This window comes from Microcaecilia unicolor, chromosome 11 (assembly GCF_901765095.1).
Source record: "Microcaecilia unicolor chromosome 11, aMicUni1.1, whole genome shotgun sequence".
Classification (NCBI taxonomy): domain Eukaryota; kingdom Metazoa; phylum Chordata; class Amphibia; order Gymnophiona; family Siphonopidae; genus Microcaecilia; species Microcaecilia unicolor.
In genome coordinates, this window is record NC_044041.1 from 190,007,653 (window position 1) to 190,022,918 (window position 15,266).

Consider the following 15,266-nt stretch of genomic DNA (forward strand, 5'->3'; position numbering starts at 1 on the left):
CCCCCCCCCCCCCCCCCCCACCTCTCTTTTCCTATACAGAAGCATTATAGTCTCTTTTCTTCTCCATTCCTTTCTGAATCATAGGTGCCAGTTCTGTGACTTCAGGGGGTGCTAAGCATGGCCAATATTAAGCAACCTCATTAATTTTGCCCAAGGATGGGTAATTTGTATGATTTTTAGCATCCCCAGACCGTTTGAAAAGTTGGCACCAATAATTCCTAACAAACTTGTGCAGAAAGGCATAGCCCACTGACCCAACGTAAGAGCAGAAAAGCATATCCCACCGACCCAACATAAGAGCCTGAGTACCTGCAACACAACAAAACCAAAGATAGTAATGGACACACCCAACTCTCCCTCTTCCTCTCTAATGTTCCCCCAATGTATCTACCATACATGAACCTTATTCTACCACAATTACACCTTGTATTTGTTCATACTGGAACTGGCAAACGCTTTTACGGTACTATGTAAGCCACATTAAGCCTGCAAATAGGTGGGAAAATGTGGGATACAAATGTAACAAATAAATAAATTTGATGGCCAGTGGGGACTGAGTGTCAACAAGCTCCTTGGGTATTTCTTATTGTTGTACATCTATAGTTTGGATTAATTTTCCTAGGACCACCATTGTGCACATTTCATTTGGATGTTTACCCCCTTCCTTCCTAGAAGGGTATTACTTTTAATAGGGGTTAAGTGGTTGCGCACCTCCATATTATCACAGACCATAATGCCCCCTTTCTCTTGCAAAAAAAAAAAAAAAAAAAGAGGAAGACAGCAGAGCCTGTCCTGCTGTAACTTATCTATAGTGAGAGTGGTAGCAAAGCTGTTGCTGGCCTTTTTTTGTATGGGTGTGAGGTACATAATTCCCCCCGCGGCTTCTATTTTCAAATCTTGTTTTCACACTTTTATTTAAATAATAATTTTAAAAAAAGTTACAAAACCAAGGCAATGGTGTTGTAGGGGTGAAAATGTCATTTCCTTTGCCTCCCACCCCCCCAAGAAAAGAAGAAGTAAAAATGAAAAGCTGAAATGCCAATGCTAAGATGTATCATAGGAGCCAACTTTTCAGAAGGATTTGGGGCTACCACTTAACCCCATCACAAATGACACCTTCTTGGAGGAAGTGAAAAGCGTCCGTTCAATATGCCGGGGGGGGGGGGGGTGCTCCAGCCCCCATGAACATATTAAGTAACGATAAGACGTTGGAATTATTTTTCTGTGGTGGGGGGGAGGGGGTAGGCCGATTTCTCTCAGTCCTAAGATGAGGGGTTGTTTAACTTTCTGGTGGGTATTGGGGGGGGTCTGCTCCTCTTCTTCCCCCCCCCCCAGGGTGGGCACTGGTGCAGCGTGCCCCCTCCTCCCCCCGCTCGGGCCCCCGCTGCCGCCTTTTAGGCCTCGCCTCCCGCCGCCATTTTGTTACCGTCAGCCTCTCTCCGTGGAAAATTGTCGGCTCGCTTTGAAATTTGCTCTCTGGTAGCGGCAGCGGGGACCGTGTGGAAACGGGGGGGCGCGAAAGAGACGAGTGTTAAAGCGGAAAATGAAGGCGCGGGAAAGCGAGTAGAGAAAGAAAAGCGCCGCCACCGCTGTCTCTTCTTTCCCCCTCCTCAGGTGGCCCTTTAAAGGAGGAAGGTAGGTGGGTTCCTAAGTCCCTTCCCTCCTCCTTCCCCGCCGCTCCACCGACTCTTGGGAGGATCTTCCAGCACTTTTTAAGTTATTATTATTATTATTTTTTTTTTGCAGAGTTTAGTTGTTTTATTTGGGAGGGGTGCGAGCGGTTGGGGGGGGGGATCTCGGGGCCGCCTTTGCTCCATTTCTGAGAGGAGCAGTTAACTTTTTAATTCGGTTTAAGGCAGGTTTCTTGGGGGAAAAGGAAAACTGGTACTAGGGAGGAGCGGTTTTTTTTTTTTTTGAGGGGAGGAAGAGGAATATTCCTTCCCGAGCTAAGTATTAAGGGAGGGGGGGAGGAGCTGTGCGTTTAACCGGTGAATAGGTTTTGATTTTCGGTTTCATTATACGGGACCCCTCGCGCACGGGTCGGGGCAAGAGCGACACCGAGCGGACCGACCCGGGAAGGAAAAAGTTTGGTGATCTAGGAGGATGAGTTTGGAAAGGGCTCAAATCTTTTGTTTCTTTTTGTCAAGTTCAGATTTCTTGTCTTGATCAAAAGAAAAAAAAAAGAATTAGAGTGCCACTGGCCTAATAGTGACGTTAGTTCCAAGGAAATCCTCGGAAAACTTGGCTGAAATGGAGATGCTGCTTTTATGTTTGTTTTTATGTATGTATGTATGTGTGTGTGTGTATGTATGTGTATATATATATACACACACAGTGCAATCCGCTTAAGTGCAAGGGTCTGGGACCAAAGAAATACATGCAGTTAACCAGAGCGTGCACTTAACCATTGTGACACAAAGAAGCTTGACATCTGATAAACATATGTACAGTACGGTTTATTATACATACAGTATACATTCTCCGTTAACTGACGTTAGGCTTACTTGAAGTAATCAGTCATTGTGCACTCTTGTGTCTGTGAGTTCCATAGACGGTAAAAACTGTCATAGCACTGACATCCAGTGGCCTCCAGATAGGCCTGCACGGTGTTGAGACTCTCCAGTGATCTTGCAAAAGTGACAGGAGGTTGTTGAATTTCGTTAGCATGTGCCTCCGCTGCTCATTTCATCATCAGCCGTTGCCTGCGTGTAGGCACATATCTGGACATCAGTGCTGTCGTCAGCTGTAGTGATGAAACTCCTATTAAACCTATTAGAAGCAGTTATATTGAAGCTCCATTGCTTGTTATTGGTAATTCTTGTTTTACAACTTATTCACACGTGTATAAGGGCAGTGTATAATTGGGGAGGGAGGAATGGGGGGGATTGGGAAGAAGACAATGTAAAAGTAGAACAGTAACTTTCTATGCTGTTGTATGCTCTTTATTATCTGTTCTATAAAACAAAAATTTAACATAATAGTTTCCACTATTTTACCCGGCACTGATGTCAGGCTTACTGGTCTGTAATTTCCCGGATCACCCCAGGAACCCGTTTAAAAAATCAGCATTACATTCCCTCCGATCTTCAGGTACTATGGATGATTTTAACAACAAGTTACAGATTACTAACAGCAGATCAGCAATTTCCTCAGCAACCCTCCAGGCCGGTCAAGACGCTTGGTTATGCACGCCTACCAGCAGAGGGAGACTGAGAACACGCACTTTGAACTCTGAACATATAACCTGTGCCTAGCCACATATATCCAGTATGTCTCTAGCAGAGGGTAGACATGCAGCCTGTGCGGCTTGTCCGGGCTGGTAGGATTTAGATTTTTTTTCTAAGGGAAGTTGGTTTATTTTTTTCTTCCCAAGTGTAAACGACAAAGGAAATCCCTGTGCCTGGTCCCTTGGTATGCTTGGGGCTGGTGGGGCCTTCCGTCGTCCCCTGTGAGATGTCACACCCGGGTGGCCGGGTCTCTCCCCCTAGCTGGCTCCCCCTCTTGAGCAGCCTTGTGCCGCAGCTGCCGTGGTAGAGCGGCAGCCTTGAGTGCCTAGTAGTCTGAAGCAGTGGGGCTCAAATAAAGTTTTTAAAAAAAAAAAGGAGCTGCAGGAGTTGCACTCCGGTTTCGAGCCAGTGTTGATCTGTCTGCCGGGAGAGCTGAGGCTTGCAGTGAGTCTGTGTAGTGGGTTTACTGCAATTTGACTTGTTGGGCTGTGTTATTCCCCGCTGTTGGTAATGTCGGGGAAGTTCCTCCGCTGCCGCTTTTGTGCGCGTTGGGGTTTAGACATATTGGGAGGTCAGTGCTGGTTTTGTGGAGAACCTAAGCCCCCTTCCGCGCCTCCGTTAACGGCAGAGGTTCCCGCCGCTGGGTTAGGTGGGGCTGAGGAACTGCCGGCGGGGAGTGTCAACAGCGATCCCGATTTTGACCATTTTGGATTCGGCCCATGCGGGAGTGGAGCCACTGCTGTCTCCACAGGGAATCCTGGTTTCGGGTCAGTCTGCGGGGGTCGAAGCCTCCGGAGGCATGGGTTTTCCTCTTCCCCAGGAGGATAGAGTTTCTTTCAAGGCGCCTGCCATGGATGACGTGGTGACGGCAGTGACTAAGGCTACTGCTAACCCGGTGGATGGTGGGACTGCGTTACGGGATCCTCAGGATAGGAAGTTGGAATCCTTTCTGAACGGAGTTTCGATTTGTCTGCTTTGGCGTTACAAGCTTCGGTTTGTGGAGGTCTGGTAGCGCGTGTGTGTTTTCGCTGGGCTGAGAGGCTACTGGATGGCCTGGAGTCTGATAGGGCTTCCTGGGTTCAGGATTTGGTGAAGTTGGAGATGGGGTCATCTTTTTTGGCGAATGCACTATATGACTTGTTGCGGGTGTCTGCAAAGAACATGACCCAAGCAGTTGCAGCTTGTTGGGCCCTGTGGTTGCGGGGCTGGGTTGCGGATGCGGCTTCTAAGTCAAAGCTTTGTTCACTCCCCTTTAGAGGTTCTATGCTTTTTGGGGAGGAGTTAGATAAGGTGGTGCGAGGACTTGGTGAGGCAAAGGTTCCACGGCTTCCGGAGCTTCGTCCTAAGTCAGGTTCCAGGGGGCTTTGGTGCGCAGACGTTTTCAAGAAGCAAGGTGGTATAGGCCGGGGTAGGACTTCTGGTGCGGTTAGGGGTCGGTTTTTCCAGAGGACCCAGCCCTTTCGGGGTGGATGCCATGGAGGCCAGGATTCCTCCTCGGGAGCTTCTAATACGGTCCGTTCTTCTCAATGATGGTGTGGGGGCCCAGCCTCTGGTGCGCGTCGGCGCTCAGTTATGCTTGTTTTACCAGAGGTGGGTCCAGATTACGTCAGATCAGTGGGTGCTGCAGGTAGTTCGCGACGGTTATGCGCTTGAGTTCGAAGGTTCTCTTTCAGATTTCTTCCTCGTGTCTCCTTGTCACTCGAGGCACAAGGCGCGTGCTGTGCGAGATACTCAGTTGCGTCTGATCAACTTAGGAGCAGTGGTTCCCGTCCCTCCAAGGGAAAGGGGAGCGGGTTGTTATTCCATTTATTTTGTTGTACACAAAAAGGAGGGCTCATTTTGTTCCATTGTAGACCTCAAGAGAGTCAATGGAGCCCTGAAGGTCTCCTCTTTTCAGATGGAAACTTTACGATCGGTAATTGTGGTGGCGCGGAAAGGAGAGTTTCTTACTTCGTTATACCTGACAGAGGCTTACTTGCACATTCCCATTCAGGCAGTGCATCAGCGTTTTCTTCGCTTTGCGATCTTAGGAAAGCATTTCCAGTTTTGTTCGCTTCCCTTTGGTCTGGCGACAGCTCCTCGCACTTTTTCCAAGGTCATGGTGGTTGTGGTGGCAGCTCTGCGGAAGCAGGGCATTTTGGTTCATCCTTACCTCAAGGATTGGTTGATCCGAGCCAAATCAAGGTCGGAAAGCGAGGAGGTAACCATACGAGTGTTTTCCTTTTTTACAGTCGCTGGGCTGGGTGGTGAATCTGGCCATGAGTCAGCTAGTTCCTTCTCAGACCCTGGAGTATCTGGGGGTGCGTTTCGACATGGAGAAAGGCCGGATGTGTCTGACGGCCACTCGCATTTCCAAGTTGCAGGGTCAGATTCGGCAGCTCTGTGCACAAGAGGGCTCCCTCTGCCCATGCTTACCTTCAGGTTTGGGGTCTGATGGTGACAGCAATAGAGGTGGTTCCTTGGGCCAGGGCCCATATGCGTCAGTTGCAGGGAGCTCTGTTGGGCCAATAGCCTCCTCAGTCTCAACAGTTGGAGGAGAGGCTTCTTCTGTTGGAGGTCACTTGACACAGCCTGCGCTGGTGGCTTCACACTCTGAATCTAGTGAAAGGCATGCCACTGGACACTCCAGACTGGGTAGTGCTCACCACGGATGCGAGTCTGAGAGGCTGGGGAGGTCATTGTCTGGGCCAGGTGGAGGAAGCTCACTGGTCCATCAACCGCCTGGAGACGCGAGCAATTCGGTTGGCTCTTCAGTCTTTTCAGTTCCTTCTCAAAGGCAGGGGAAGTCAGGATTCTTTCCGACAACGCCACGGCTGTCACCTATGTAAATCGGCAGGAGGGAACGAGGAGCCAAGCGCTGGCTGTAGAGGTGGCAGAGTTACTGAATTGGGCGGAAAGGCATCTTCAGACTCTCTCAGCGGTACACGTGGCAGGAGTAGACAACGTAAGCACAGACTTTCTGAGCAGGCACACGTTGGATCCAGGAGAGTGGTCTCTCCATCAATCAGTCTTCGATCGCATAGTGTTGGAATGGGGTTGGCGGTGTTGGATCTCATGGCGTTGGCCGACAATGCCCAGGTTCTGCGCTTTTTCAGTCGGCGATGGGATCCGCGGGCCGAAGGGATCGACGCATTGGTTCTTCCGTGGCCGGTTCAAGAGTTGCTCTACGTGTTCCCTCCGTGGCCATTGGTGGGGCGAGTAGTGCAAAGAATCGAGCGATATTCGGGTGTAGTGATACTGGTGGCTCCCAATTGGCCACGCCATCCGTGGTACAGAGATCTAGTACGCTTGGCAGTTCAGGAGCTGATCCCATTGGGGCCTGAGGTGAGATTGATACAGGGACCGATCGAGATGGCCGACCCCTCTCCATTCTCATTTACAGCTTGGCTCTTGAGCAGCACAAATTGAAGAAAGGTTTTTCTCTCAGGGTAATTGACACTATGTTGCGTTCTCATAAGAGGTCTACTTCTTTGGATTATGTGCATGTGTGGCGGATTTTCGAGAATTGGTGCCAAGAGCGGACTTATATTCCCTTGTGTGTTTCAATACCAGAAGTTTTGGAGTTTCTTCAGGATGGATTAGACAGGGGTCTTTCGCTGTCTTCCCTGAAAGTGCAGGTGGAAGCCTTGTCCTGTTTCAGAGGCAAGATTCAGGGGATATCCTTGGCGGCCTCTCCGGACGTGGTACGTTTCTTAAAGGGAGTGAAGTTGATCCGTCCGCCACATCGTCCGGTGGTTCCTCCTTGGGATTTGAACCTGGTTTTAGAGGCACTGGTAGGTCCTCCGTTTGAGCCTTTGGCTTCTAGCACCTGTAAGGATCTTACTCTGAAGACAGTTTTCTTGGTAGCCATTTCTTCGGCGCGTAGAATTTCGGAGCTTCAGGCTTTGTCTTGTAGGGAGCCCTTCTTGTCTTTCTCTAGCGAGAAAGTTACTTTGCGGATGGTGCCTTCCTTCGTGCCCAAGGTGGTGTCCTCTTTTCATGTGAATCAGGTGATTTCGTTGCCAGTATTGGGTAATCGTTTGGGTGATCATTCTCAATGTCGCTTGGCCAAATTGGATGTTAGATGCATTTTGTTTTCTTACTTGAGCAGGAAACAGGATTTTTGGGCCTCTGATAGGTTGTTTGTTTTGTTTGGAGGTCCTAAGAAAGGTGAGGCGGCCTCCAAGACAACGCTTGCTCGGTGGCTGAAAGAGGCTATTGCTTCGGCTTATTTGTTGAAGAGGCGTGCGGTGCCATCGGTGCTTAAGGCACATTCTACCCGGGGGGGTAGCTGCTTCCTGGGCGGAGAGTAGTTTTATTCCTCTGCAGGACATTTGTAAGGCAGCGGCTTGGTCTTCCATTCATTTCTTTGTGCGGCATTATAGAATTGACGTTCAGGCAAGGGAGGATGCTGGTTTTGGAGCTGCTGTGTTGTCCTCTGGGTTTTGGAGGTCCCGTCCTTAATCTTATACTGCTTTGGTACTTCCCAAGCGTCTTGACCGGTCTGGAGGGTTGCTAAGGAAGGTGAAATTAGGCCTTACTTGCTAATTTTCTTTAGACCCTCCAGACCGGTCAAGAGCCCGCCCGTCTTGTCAGATACCTTTTTTTTTGTTTTTGAGCCCGTGTTCTGCTATGGCTATTTCTTTAATGTTTGGTTAATGCCGGAGATGTTTCCTTGACTTTAATATGTTGCAGAATGGGGCGCTCCTTGCGTTCAGTCTGCTTCAGCACACTTTGGTTTGTCTCTTGGGTTTCCAGGTACAGGGGTTTGTTTTGGTTTCAGTTAGGTGTTGAATTTTCTCTGCTTTGCTAGGCATATACTGGATATATGTGGCTAGGCACAGGTTGTATGTACAGAGTTCAAAGTGAGTGTTCTCAGTCTCCCCCTGCTGGTAGGCGTGCATAACCAAGCGTCTTGACCGGTCTGGAGGGTCTAGAGGAAAGAAAATTAGCAGGTAAGGCCTAATTTCACCTTCATGGTTAAGTACTTTCAGTACCTTTAGATGCATGCCACCTGCTCCAGGTGATTTACTACGCTTTAATTTGGCTCAGTACATCTTTTAGGTTCACTGAGATTTCTTTCAGTTCTTCCACATCATCACCCTTGAAAACCATTTCTGGTACAGGATATCTCTTATATCTTCTTCCATAAAGATAGAATTCTTTGCTTCATTGAGTCTCTGTGCTATGGCCTTGCCCTCCCTGAGTACCCCTTTTTACTCCTTCATGTTCTAATGTTCCCACAGGTTCCCTCACAGGCTTTCTCCTTCTGATGTACCTGGAAAAGTTGTTACTGTGAGTTTTTGTCTCTGCAGCAATTTTCTCTTCATATTTTCTTTTAGCATCTAACTTGTCATTGCTTATGTTGCTTCTTATTTTCTTCATTTGGGTCCTTTTTTCGTTCTTTGAAGGTTGTTCTTTTGGCTCTAATTAGCTTCTTTCACGTCACCTTTTAACCATGCTTGCTGGCTGGCTGTTTTCTCTTCTTTCCACCTTTGTAAATGCATGGATTGCATCTGATCTGGGCTTCCAAGATGGTATTTTTAAACAACGTCCATGCCGGATTTAATGTCCTAACCTTTGCAGCAATCCTTTTAGCTTAACTATTTTCCTCATTTTATCATAGTCGCCCTTTCATAAATTAAATGCTGCTACAGTAGATTTCCTGGCTCTTTCTGTAATGTGTGTGACTATTTGACTTGTTTTCCTCAGACTCATTTTCGTGCTGATGTATTAAACTTTTTTAATGTTGACCATTTAGCCTATGTTTTAACAGCTGATGTTAATGAGAAGCAAATGTGGTATGTGTTAATGCAGATAGTAATGCTAAAACTTAACTACAACTTTATTATGTATAGTTACGATTTTTTGCTTTAATGCATCTTTATTACTTTATGTGCATTTCAGTGCATGTTATTTTTCACACTGTTAATAGATAACGAACTGTTTAGCATGTACTGTTGCATCCAATTAGCATAGATTTCTACATAAACACTAATTTCAAGCTAGTTTAAATGTATGTAATGCATTCAATGATGGTGTTTAACATTCATTAATGCTTGTGTTACCATTAACAAATTTAGTACATTGACTCCTAGGTTTTTAGCTGATGATGGGAGTGTAATACCTGAAAGCTAATCACAAAGGGGCGTTATATTCATAATGTATTTGCTACATCTAAAGCTGCTTTACACGCAAAAACGGCATTTTCTAAAATTACTGTTGCGTATATATGCACATGTATGCACTGGCAAGACTATGGGGCTCATTTTCAAAACAGAAAAATGTCCAAAAGGCAGCACAAAGCAACAGACTTTTTTTTTTTTGCCAAAATATCTGAATCACTATTGTCAAAACCCATTTTTAATACAGTTTTCTATATAGTTCGTATGCAGTGCATCCAAATCAGAAGGGGACGTGTTGGGGGTAGGATTTTGTAGTGTTTGTGTTGATGTTTTATTTGTTTTTAGATTGTATATGTAATCCACTGAGAACTACGGATCAAGTGGAATAAAAATCTTTTGAATAAATAAATTTGGGTGTTCCCAAAACGTGGACATTTTTCTGCCACAATGGAGCAAAGCAAAAACGTCTGGGGCAGGTAGAGTTGTAAAGCATGTGCATATTCTATATATATAAAAGGCACCTCCAACGTTCCATTGAAGCCTCAATCCGGAAACTTAAGGCGCCTCAGATATCCGGTTTGGCCTGCAGGTTGCAGTCACTGTAGCTCCGCCCTCACATCAAAACACGATGACGTAGAGGGCGGGGGCGGGCCTCCAGTCAGTGTACCGCCGACCTCGCGTCAACACGCGATGACGCAGAGAGCGGGCCGGGGAACACACAGCGCACGACTTCCACAGTGACAGCTGCTGGGAGAGCGCTCTGAACTTTACTTACACAAACTCGCAACCGCCTCACTGACGGACAGAGGTGCTCATTTTCAAAGCATTTAGACTTACAAAGTTGCATAGAAACCTATGGAACTTTGTAAGTCTATGTGCTTTGAAAATGAGCCTCAGAGGGAGGGAGAGGAGAGGTCTGGAACTCGGAAGGGAGCCACGGAGGGAGGGAGATTACCCTGCTAGCGCCCATTTCATTTTTCCCCGAAACGGGCATTTCTTACTAGTATTTTATAAAATACACAAGTAGACATGTAGAATACTTGCACACATTTACACCTGGTTTGAGCAGGTGTGTGCATCAGCATTTGTGTGTTACAGAGGCTAATTCTGGGAGCTTATTTAATACTCGCATAGGTACCTATATGTTACCTTTATGAAACAGGCATCTTTTTGAACTTTTCCTTAGGCATCCTATGAGATCAGGCTCAAAAAGTATAATTTTTTAAAGAGCTTGCCTAACTTGTGAGTATTTGGTGATACTTTTCAAAAGGTAAACCATTTGCATATATTCCCTTTAACAATTACTCCATGGAAAGTACATGCACACCTTTACATCTTGCTCTGATGGGCACAAATTTGCTTATTTATTTTGTGTGCATATTGCATATATGTCAAAATATTAAAGTCCAAACACACCTTGATGTTTCACCTACATCAAATCTGAAATTTGAAGCCTTCCCAGTCCCTTCCTGAGGAGCACGTGTACCCCTAGGAGTTTTAGAAAAAGGTCATTTCCATCTGTAAAATGTTGTTCATGCCAGAAACACCTTTTAAAATTACTTACAAAATGTATTAAGGTAGGCTTCTAATAAATAATTATCACCTTGTATTGTTTTTTTTAATCCTAATTTTCAAGCTTTCAAGTGAGCTAATATGGCACAAATCCTACTTCTATTTCTTTGGAAAAATGGTATGCACAGTAAACTATGGGGCCCTTTTACTAAAAGGTGATATGTTACCGCTTGACAAAACAGCCTTGGGGCATCCCGCAGTATTACTGTGATCAGCGTAGGGGGCAGGGAGTAGGTGTGCCTTGCAGTAATCGTGCTGTCCGATTACCGCAGGATTAGCATGAGAACCCTTGCCGCCAACTGAATCGGTGGCTGTAAGGGCTTGGGCGGGAATGGCTGTGTGCCCATTGTGAAATTGTTGCACGGCCATTACTGAAACATTTTTCCGCCATGCTAGAAAGTGGACAGAGCGTGTGGCAAACCCACGCGCTAATCGCAGCGCTGGCCACTTTCTGGCGCTGCTTGATAGAAGGACCTCTTTAGGGACGAAAAAGTCAGTGATCAAGTTGAAACTGCTGGGGAGTTTTTCAGAGAAGTGTATGTATAGAGTTTTGTATATCCTGTCATGTTTCGTGTTAATGTCTTGGAGAACAGTTGGTGGGTAAAATGTTAGGCAAAGCCACAGTTTTGTGCATTTTCATTTTTATTTGTTTCATTTTGTTTTAGCTTGCACTAACACAAAATGGGATGCTTTGTTGTGCGAAATGAAATAGTACATGCCAAAGTAAAATTAAATTGACCAAAAGGGAAATGCAGATAACTAGTGTGGCACATCCTGGCGCACTCATGCTGTCATTTTTATATGTTTTTTTTTTTTTTTTTCTTTCTTTTAAATAACTCCCACAGTTGTTTCTCCAACATATAGTTTAATCTGGAAGATGGAACACAATGTCTCAGAAGGAAAACAAGACACGACAGCGACTCAGGACTTTGATGTAATGAGTGCCTTAGACTGGAAAGACGGAATCGCTACACTTCCGGGAAGTAATATCAGAGTAAGGAAAAGAGAAACAATGTTAACAATAACTATAATATGTTTCATGTCTATAGTGCATCCAACAGGAAAGTCTCTCCCTTAGCTGATATTGCTCAGGGTATTAGACCCCCATTTTAATGCATTCCTTAATGTGTCTTATGTATACACATTATCTTTCTCCTCCAAATTCAAATATATAATACAATTTAAAAATTGACTGTATAAAAGACAAATCAGACAACCTGAATGTCAATGGAGATGGAGTCGATCAGTTTCTGCACTGTAAAATCCACCATCGTCAATACAACGGACTATTTACTTATTGTAGATTTCAAATTTGCAACTATCTTTAAATTACTCCCCTTATTTTCTTACTCCTGTTTTACTCTTTATCTATTTGACCCATTTTCACAGACAGCTTATACCCTAAGCTGTCTGTGAAAATGTTTTATTATGTATTGTGTTGACATTGTAATATAGCATACTATGCCATACTTTGTATTGTTCGAATATTTTTACTGCTGTAGTTGTCTTTTGCTTATGTTTGACTTATTCTTGCTGTACACCGCCTTGAGTGAATTCCCTCAAAAAGGCGTTAAATTAATCATCTTACTAAAACTAAGGAACAATATTTTTCATCCAGGATATTGAAATCTATCAAGCCCACTATGGAGCTTTATTCAGTCTTTCATTTTCTCTCAGGAAGTGGACATCCAGAAGACCAAAAATCTATTCCTTTGGCAGAATGTCTTTCTCTTGTTGTTGTTGTTGTTGTTGTTGTTTTGTTTTTTAAATTCTAAAATCTTAACGTTGAGGGCATCTTTTGTTTCGCTGAAAGCCCAGAAAATTGATCCCATTTGACCTCCTGAACCAAGCAAGGATGCTCCCCCTTGCAGTTTATGTTGGTCATCTTTGCAGGAGCAGACTATGACTTCTCGTAATAATAAGATTGTATGTACGAGGTCAACAACTTGCTTTGTAGACCTTCTCGCATCTGCGTGGTTAAGGCTTCTACACCCCGGGTTGTTAACCTTTTTACTTTCCTTAGTTAATACTAGCCTTATTTCTGTCCCTGTCCCCAGCTAGTGGAAAGTTGCCATTTGCCATTCTCCAACCTATCTTTAAAAAAGCCTTCCTTAAACCCATCCTTGTCAATCCATTAATTTCTAATCTATGTTTTCTGTCAAGGATTGTAGAAAAAGTATATTCCTTCAATTAAATTAATATGTGGAGCAAAATGTTGCTCTCCATCCAAGGCAGGCTTCAGAACTGGCTGTAGCACAGAGAACATATTAACTGCTGTTTTGAGTGAAGCGCATTCATTTCTAGATAAAGCTCTGATCATTCTTGCTGTTTCTCTCTATCTTTTAGCTGCATTCAACTTCATCAATCATTCACTCCTACTGGATCATCTCCAGTTCTTGGGATTGACGAGCACTATACTGGCCTGGTTTCACTCTTTCCTAACTGATAGAGTGTTTCAATTTGTCACACTCTCTGCTACTTCTACTAATAAACCTTAGGTTTGGGGTTCCACGGGGGTCAATTCTTTCCCCTTTAACTTTTTTTAAAAATCCTTTTAGCCACTGTAATAGAAGGGTTCTCAATTTCTTTCCATTTTTACTCAGATGACAGTCTGTTGCATTACCATACTAAGCTTCACCACCCTGATCTTACATCTCTTCAGTGTTGTCTTGATTCTATAGCACAATGGCTTTCTGATCATCAACTTGTGTTAAATCAGGATTGTTGGTTGGCAGGTCATCTGCCAACTTCCACTTCCTCTTTATCATTATTCAGGAATAATGTCAGGAAGTACTTTTTCACTGAGAGGGTTGTAAATACCTGGAGTGCCCTCCCGCAGGAGGTGGTGGAGATGAAAACGGTAACGGAATTCAAATATGCGTGGGATAAACACAAAGGAATCCTATTTAGAAGGAATGGATCCTAAGGAGCTTAGCAGTGATTTAGATGGCAACACCTGTACTTTGGGAAGCAAAGCCAGTACTGGGCAGACTTTTACAGTCTGTGTTTTGATCATAGTTGGGCAGATTCAGCTTCAGAAGTTGGAGAACAAGGCCAGCGCTGGGCAGACTTCTATGGTCTGTGCCCAGATTGTGGCTGAACGGATTTGGAGGGTTGTAGTGGGGTTTTAGGGGCTTCAATAACAACTTCAGAAGTTTTAGAACAAGGACATTGCTGGGCAGACTTCAGTCTATTCCCTGAAAATGGCAATGACAAATCGAGATCAGGTAAATATATGAAGTATAATATATCTTATGCTGTGAATTTATCTTGTTGGGCAGACTGGATGGACCATACAGGTCTTTATCTGCCATCATCTACTATGTTACTGTGTATGATGGTTTTATTTATTTATTTGCACACTTGAGGCTAAAGTAGCTACGTAGTTTCTTTTAAAATTAAAAAGTCAGTTTTTTAATCCTTTGATCTTTTGTTTTGGTGTTGGATTGTCGAACTTGACAGTCAAGCACATTGTAGTTTTAACAGTTGCTGTTAAAACTGTCCTGCCATTACTTGGGTTAGGAGAAATTTATTAAGTAAGGTGAAAGTTTTGTACATTTGTGGTTTTCAGATAAGTTGCTATTTTTAGACACCTTAGATCAGGGATCCACAATCCATCCTAGTTTTCAGGATTTCCTCAATGAATATGTATGAATGCAGTGGAAGCAGTGAATGGAAGTGTATGTGTGTATATATATATATAAGTGCATTTTTACCCTACCTTTTCCCCAGGATTCGGGCTCAAAGTGGCTTACAATAAAGACTGGAAAGGCGATCGCCAGAACAGTGGCAATACAAATACAATATTTAAACAAATAAGTAGGCAGAGAGAACAAAGCAAAAAGAAGAGAAATTAAGGAGTCCAAAATCAGGTCTTCACTCGCTGAGACACATTAAGGCAGGCAAACAGATCCTGCAAACAGGACAGGAATGCAGGCGGTGGCCAACGGCTGGAATCGGCGATCTAGGAGGAAACAGGGCCCCTTCAACGTGCAGCACTCTCCAAACACAAAGCAGCCGCAGATGTCCAACAGCCGGCAGCGCCGAGGATGACCACCTCGGTCCAGCAGCAAAGCCGAGAAGGTTTTGACTCGTAGTGACAGATGCCGGGAACAAGCAGCGTAAGTGATGACCACAGCCTGGAGGCAAAGCAGAGTGGAAACGGTGCTGGCGGAGCACACCAAAAGAGGACCCATAGCGTGGGAGACACCAGTGGCCCAATGGAAATGCTGGTGAAGAATCGGGCCACATAGACGCCAGGGAAGAGCGCATCAACATATATGTATGTGTGTGTTTGTGTATATATATATATTCATTGTGGAAATCCTGAAAACCAGGCTGGATTGTGAATCTCATGGACTGG

The 15,266-nt window shown here is 44.8% G+C and overlaps 1 protein-coding gene across 4 annotated transcripts in view; it reads left to right on the forward strand.

Moving 5' to 3' along the window:
• The first annotated feature begins 1,437 nt into the window (after positions 1–1,437).
• Positions 1,438–15,266, forward strand: part of L3MBTL3 (L3MBTL histone methyl-lysine binding protein 3) — a 91,909-nt gene continuing 78,080 nt past the window's right edge. For 2 of the 4 annotated variants that reach the window (XM_030217869.1, XM_030217865.1), the window contains exons 1-3: positions 1,438–1,635; positions 8,453–8,501; positions 11,768–11,897. In XM_030217869.1, coding sequence (XP_030073729.1) covers positions 8,479–8,501; positions 11,768–11,897 — 153 coding nt within the window. In that variant the 5' untranslated portion in view covers positions 1,438–1,635; positions 8,453–8,478. Of the gene's footprint in view, positions 1,636–8,452; positions 8,502–11,748; positions 11,898–15,266 lie in introns of all 4 variants that reach the window. The other 2 variants (XM_030217868.1, XM_030217866.1) reach the window with 2 other exon arrangements.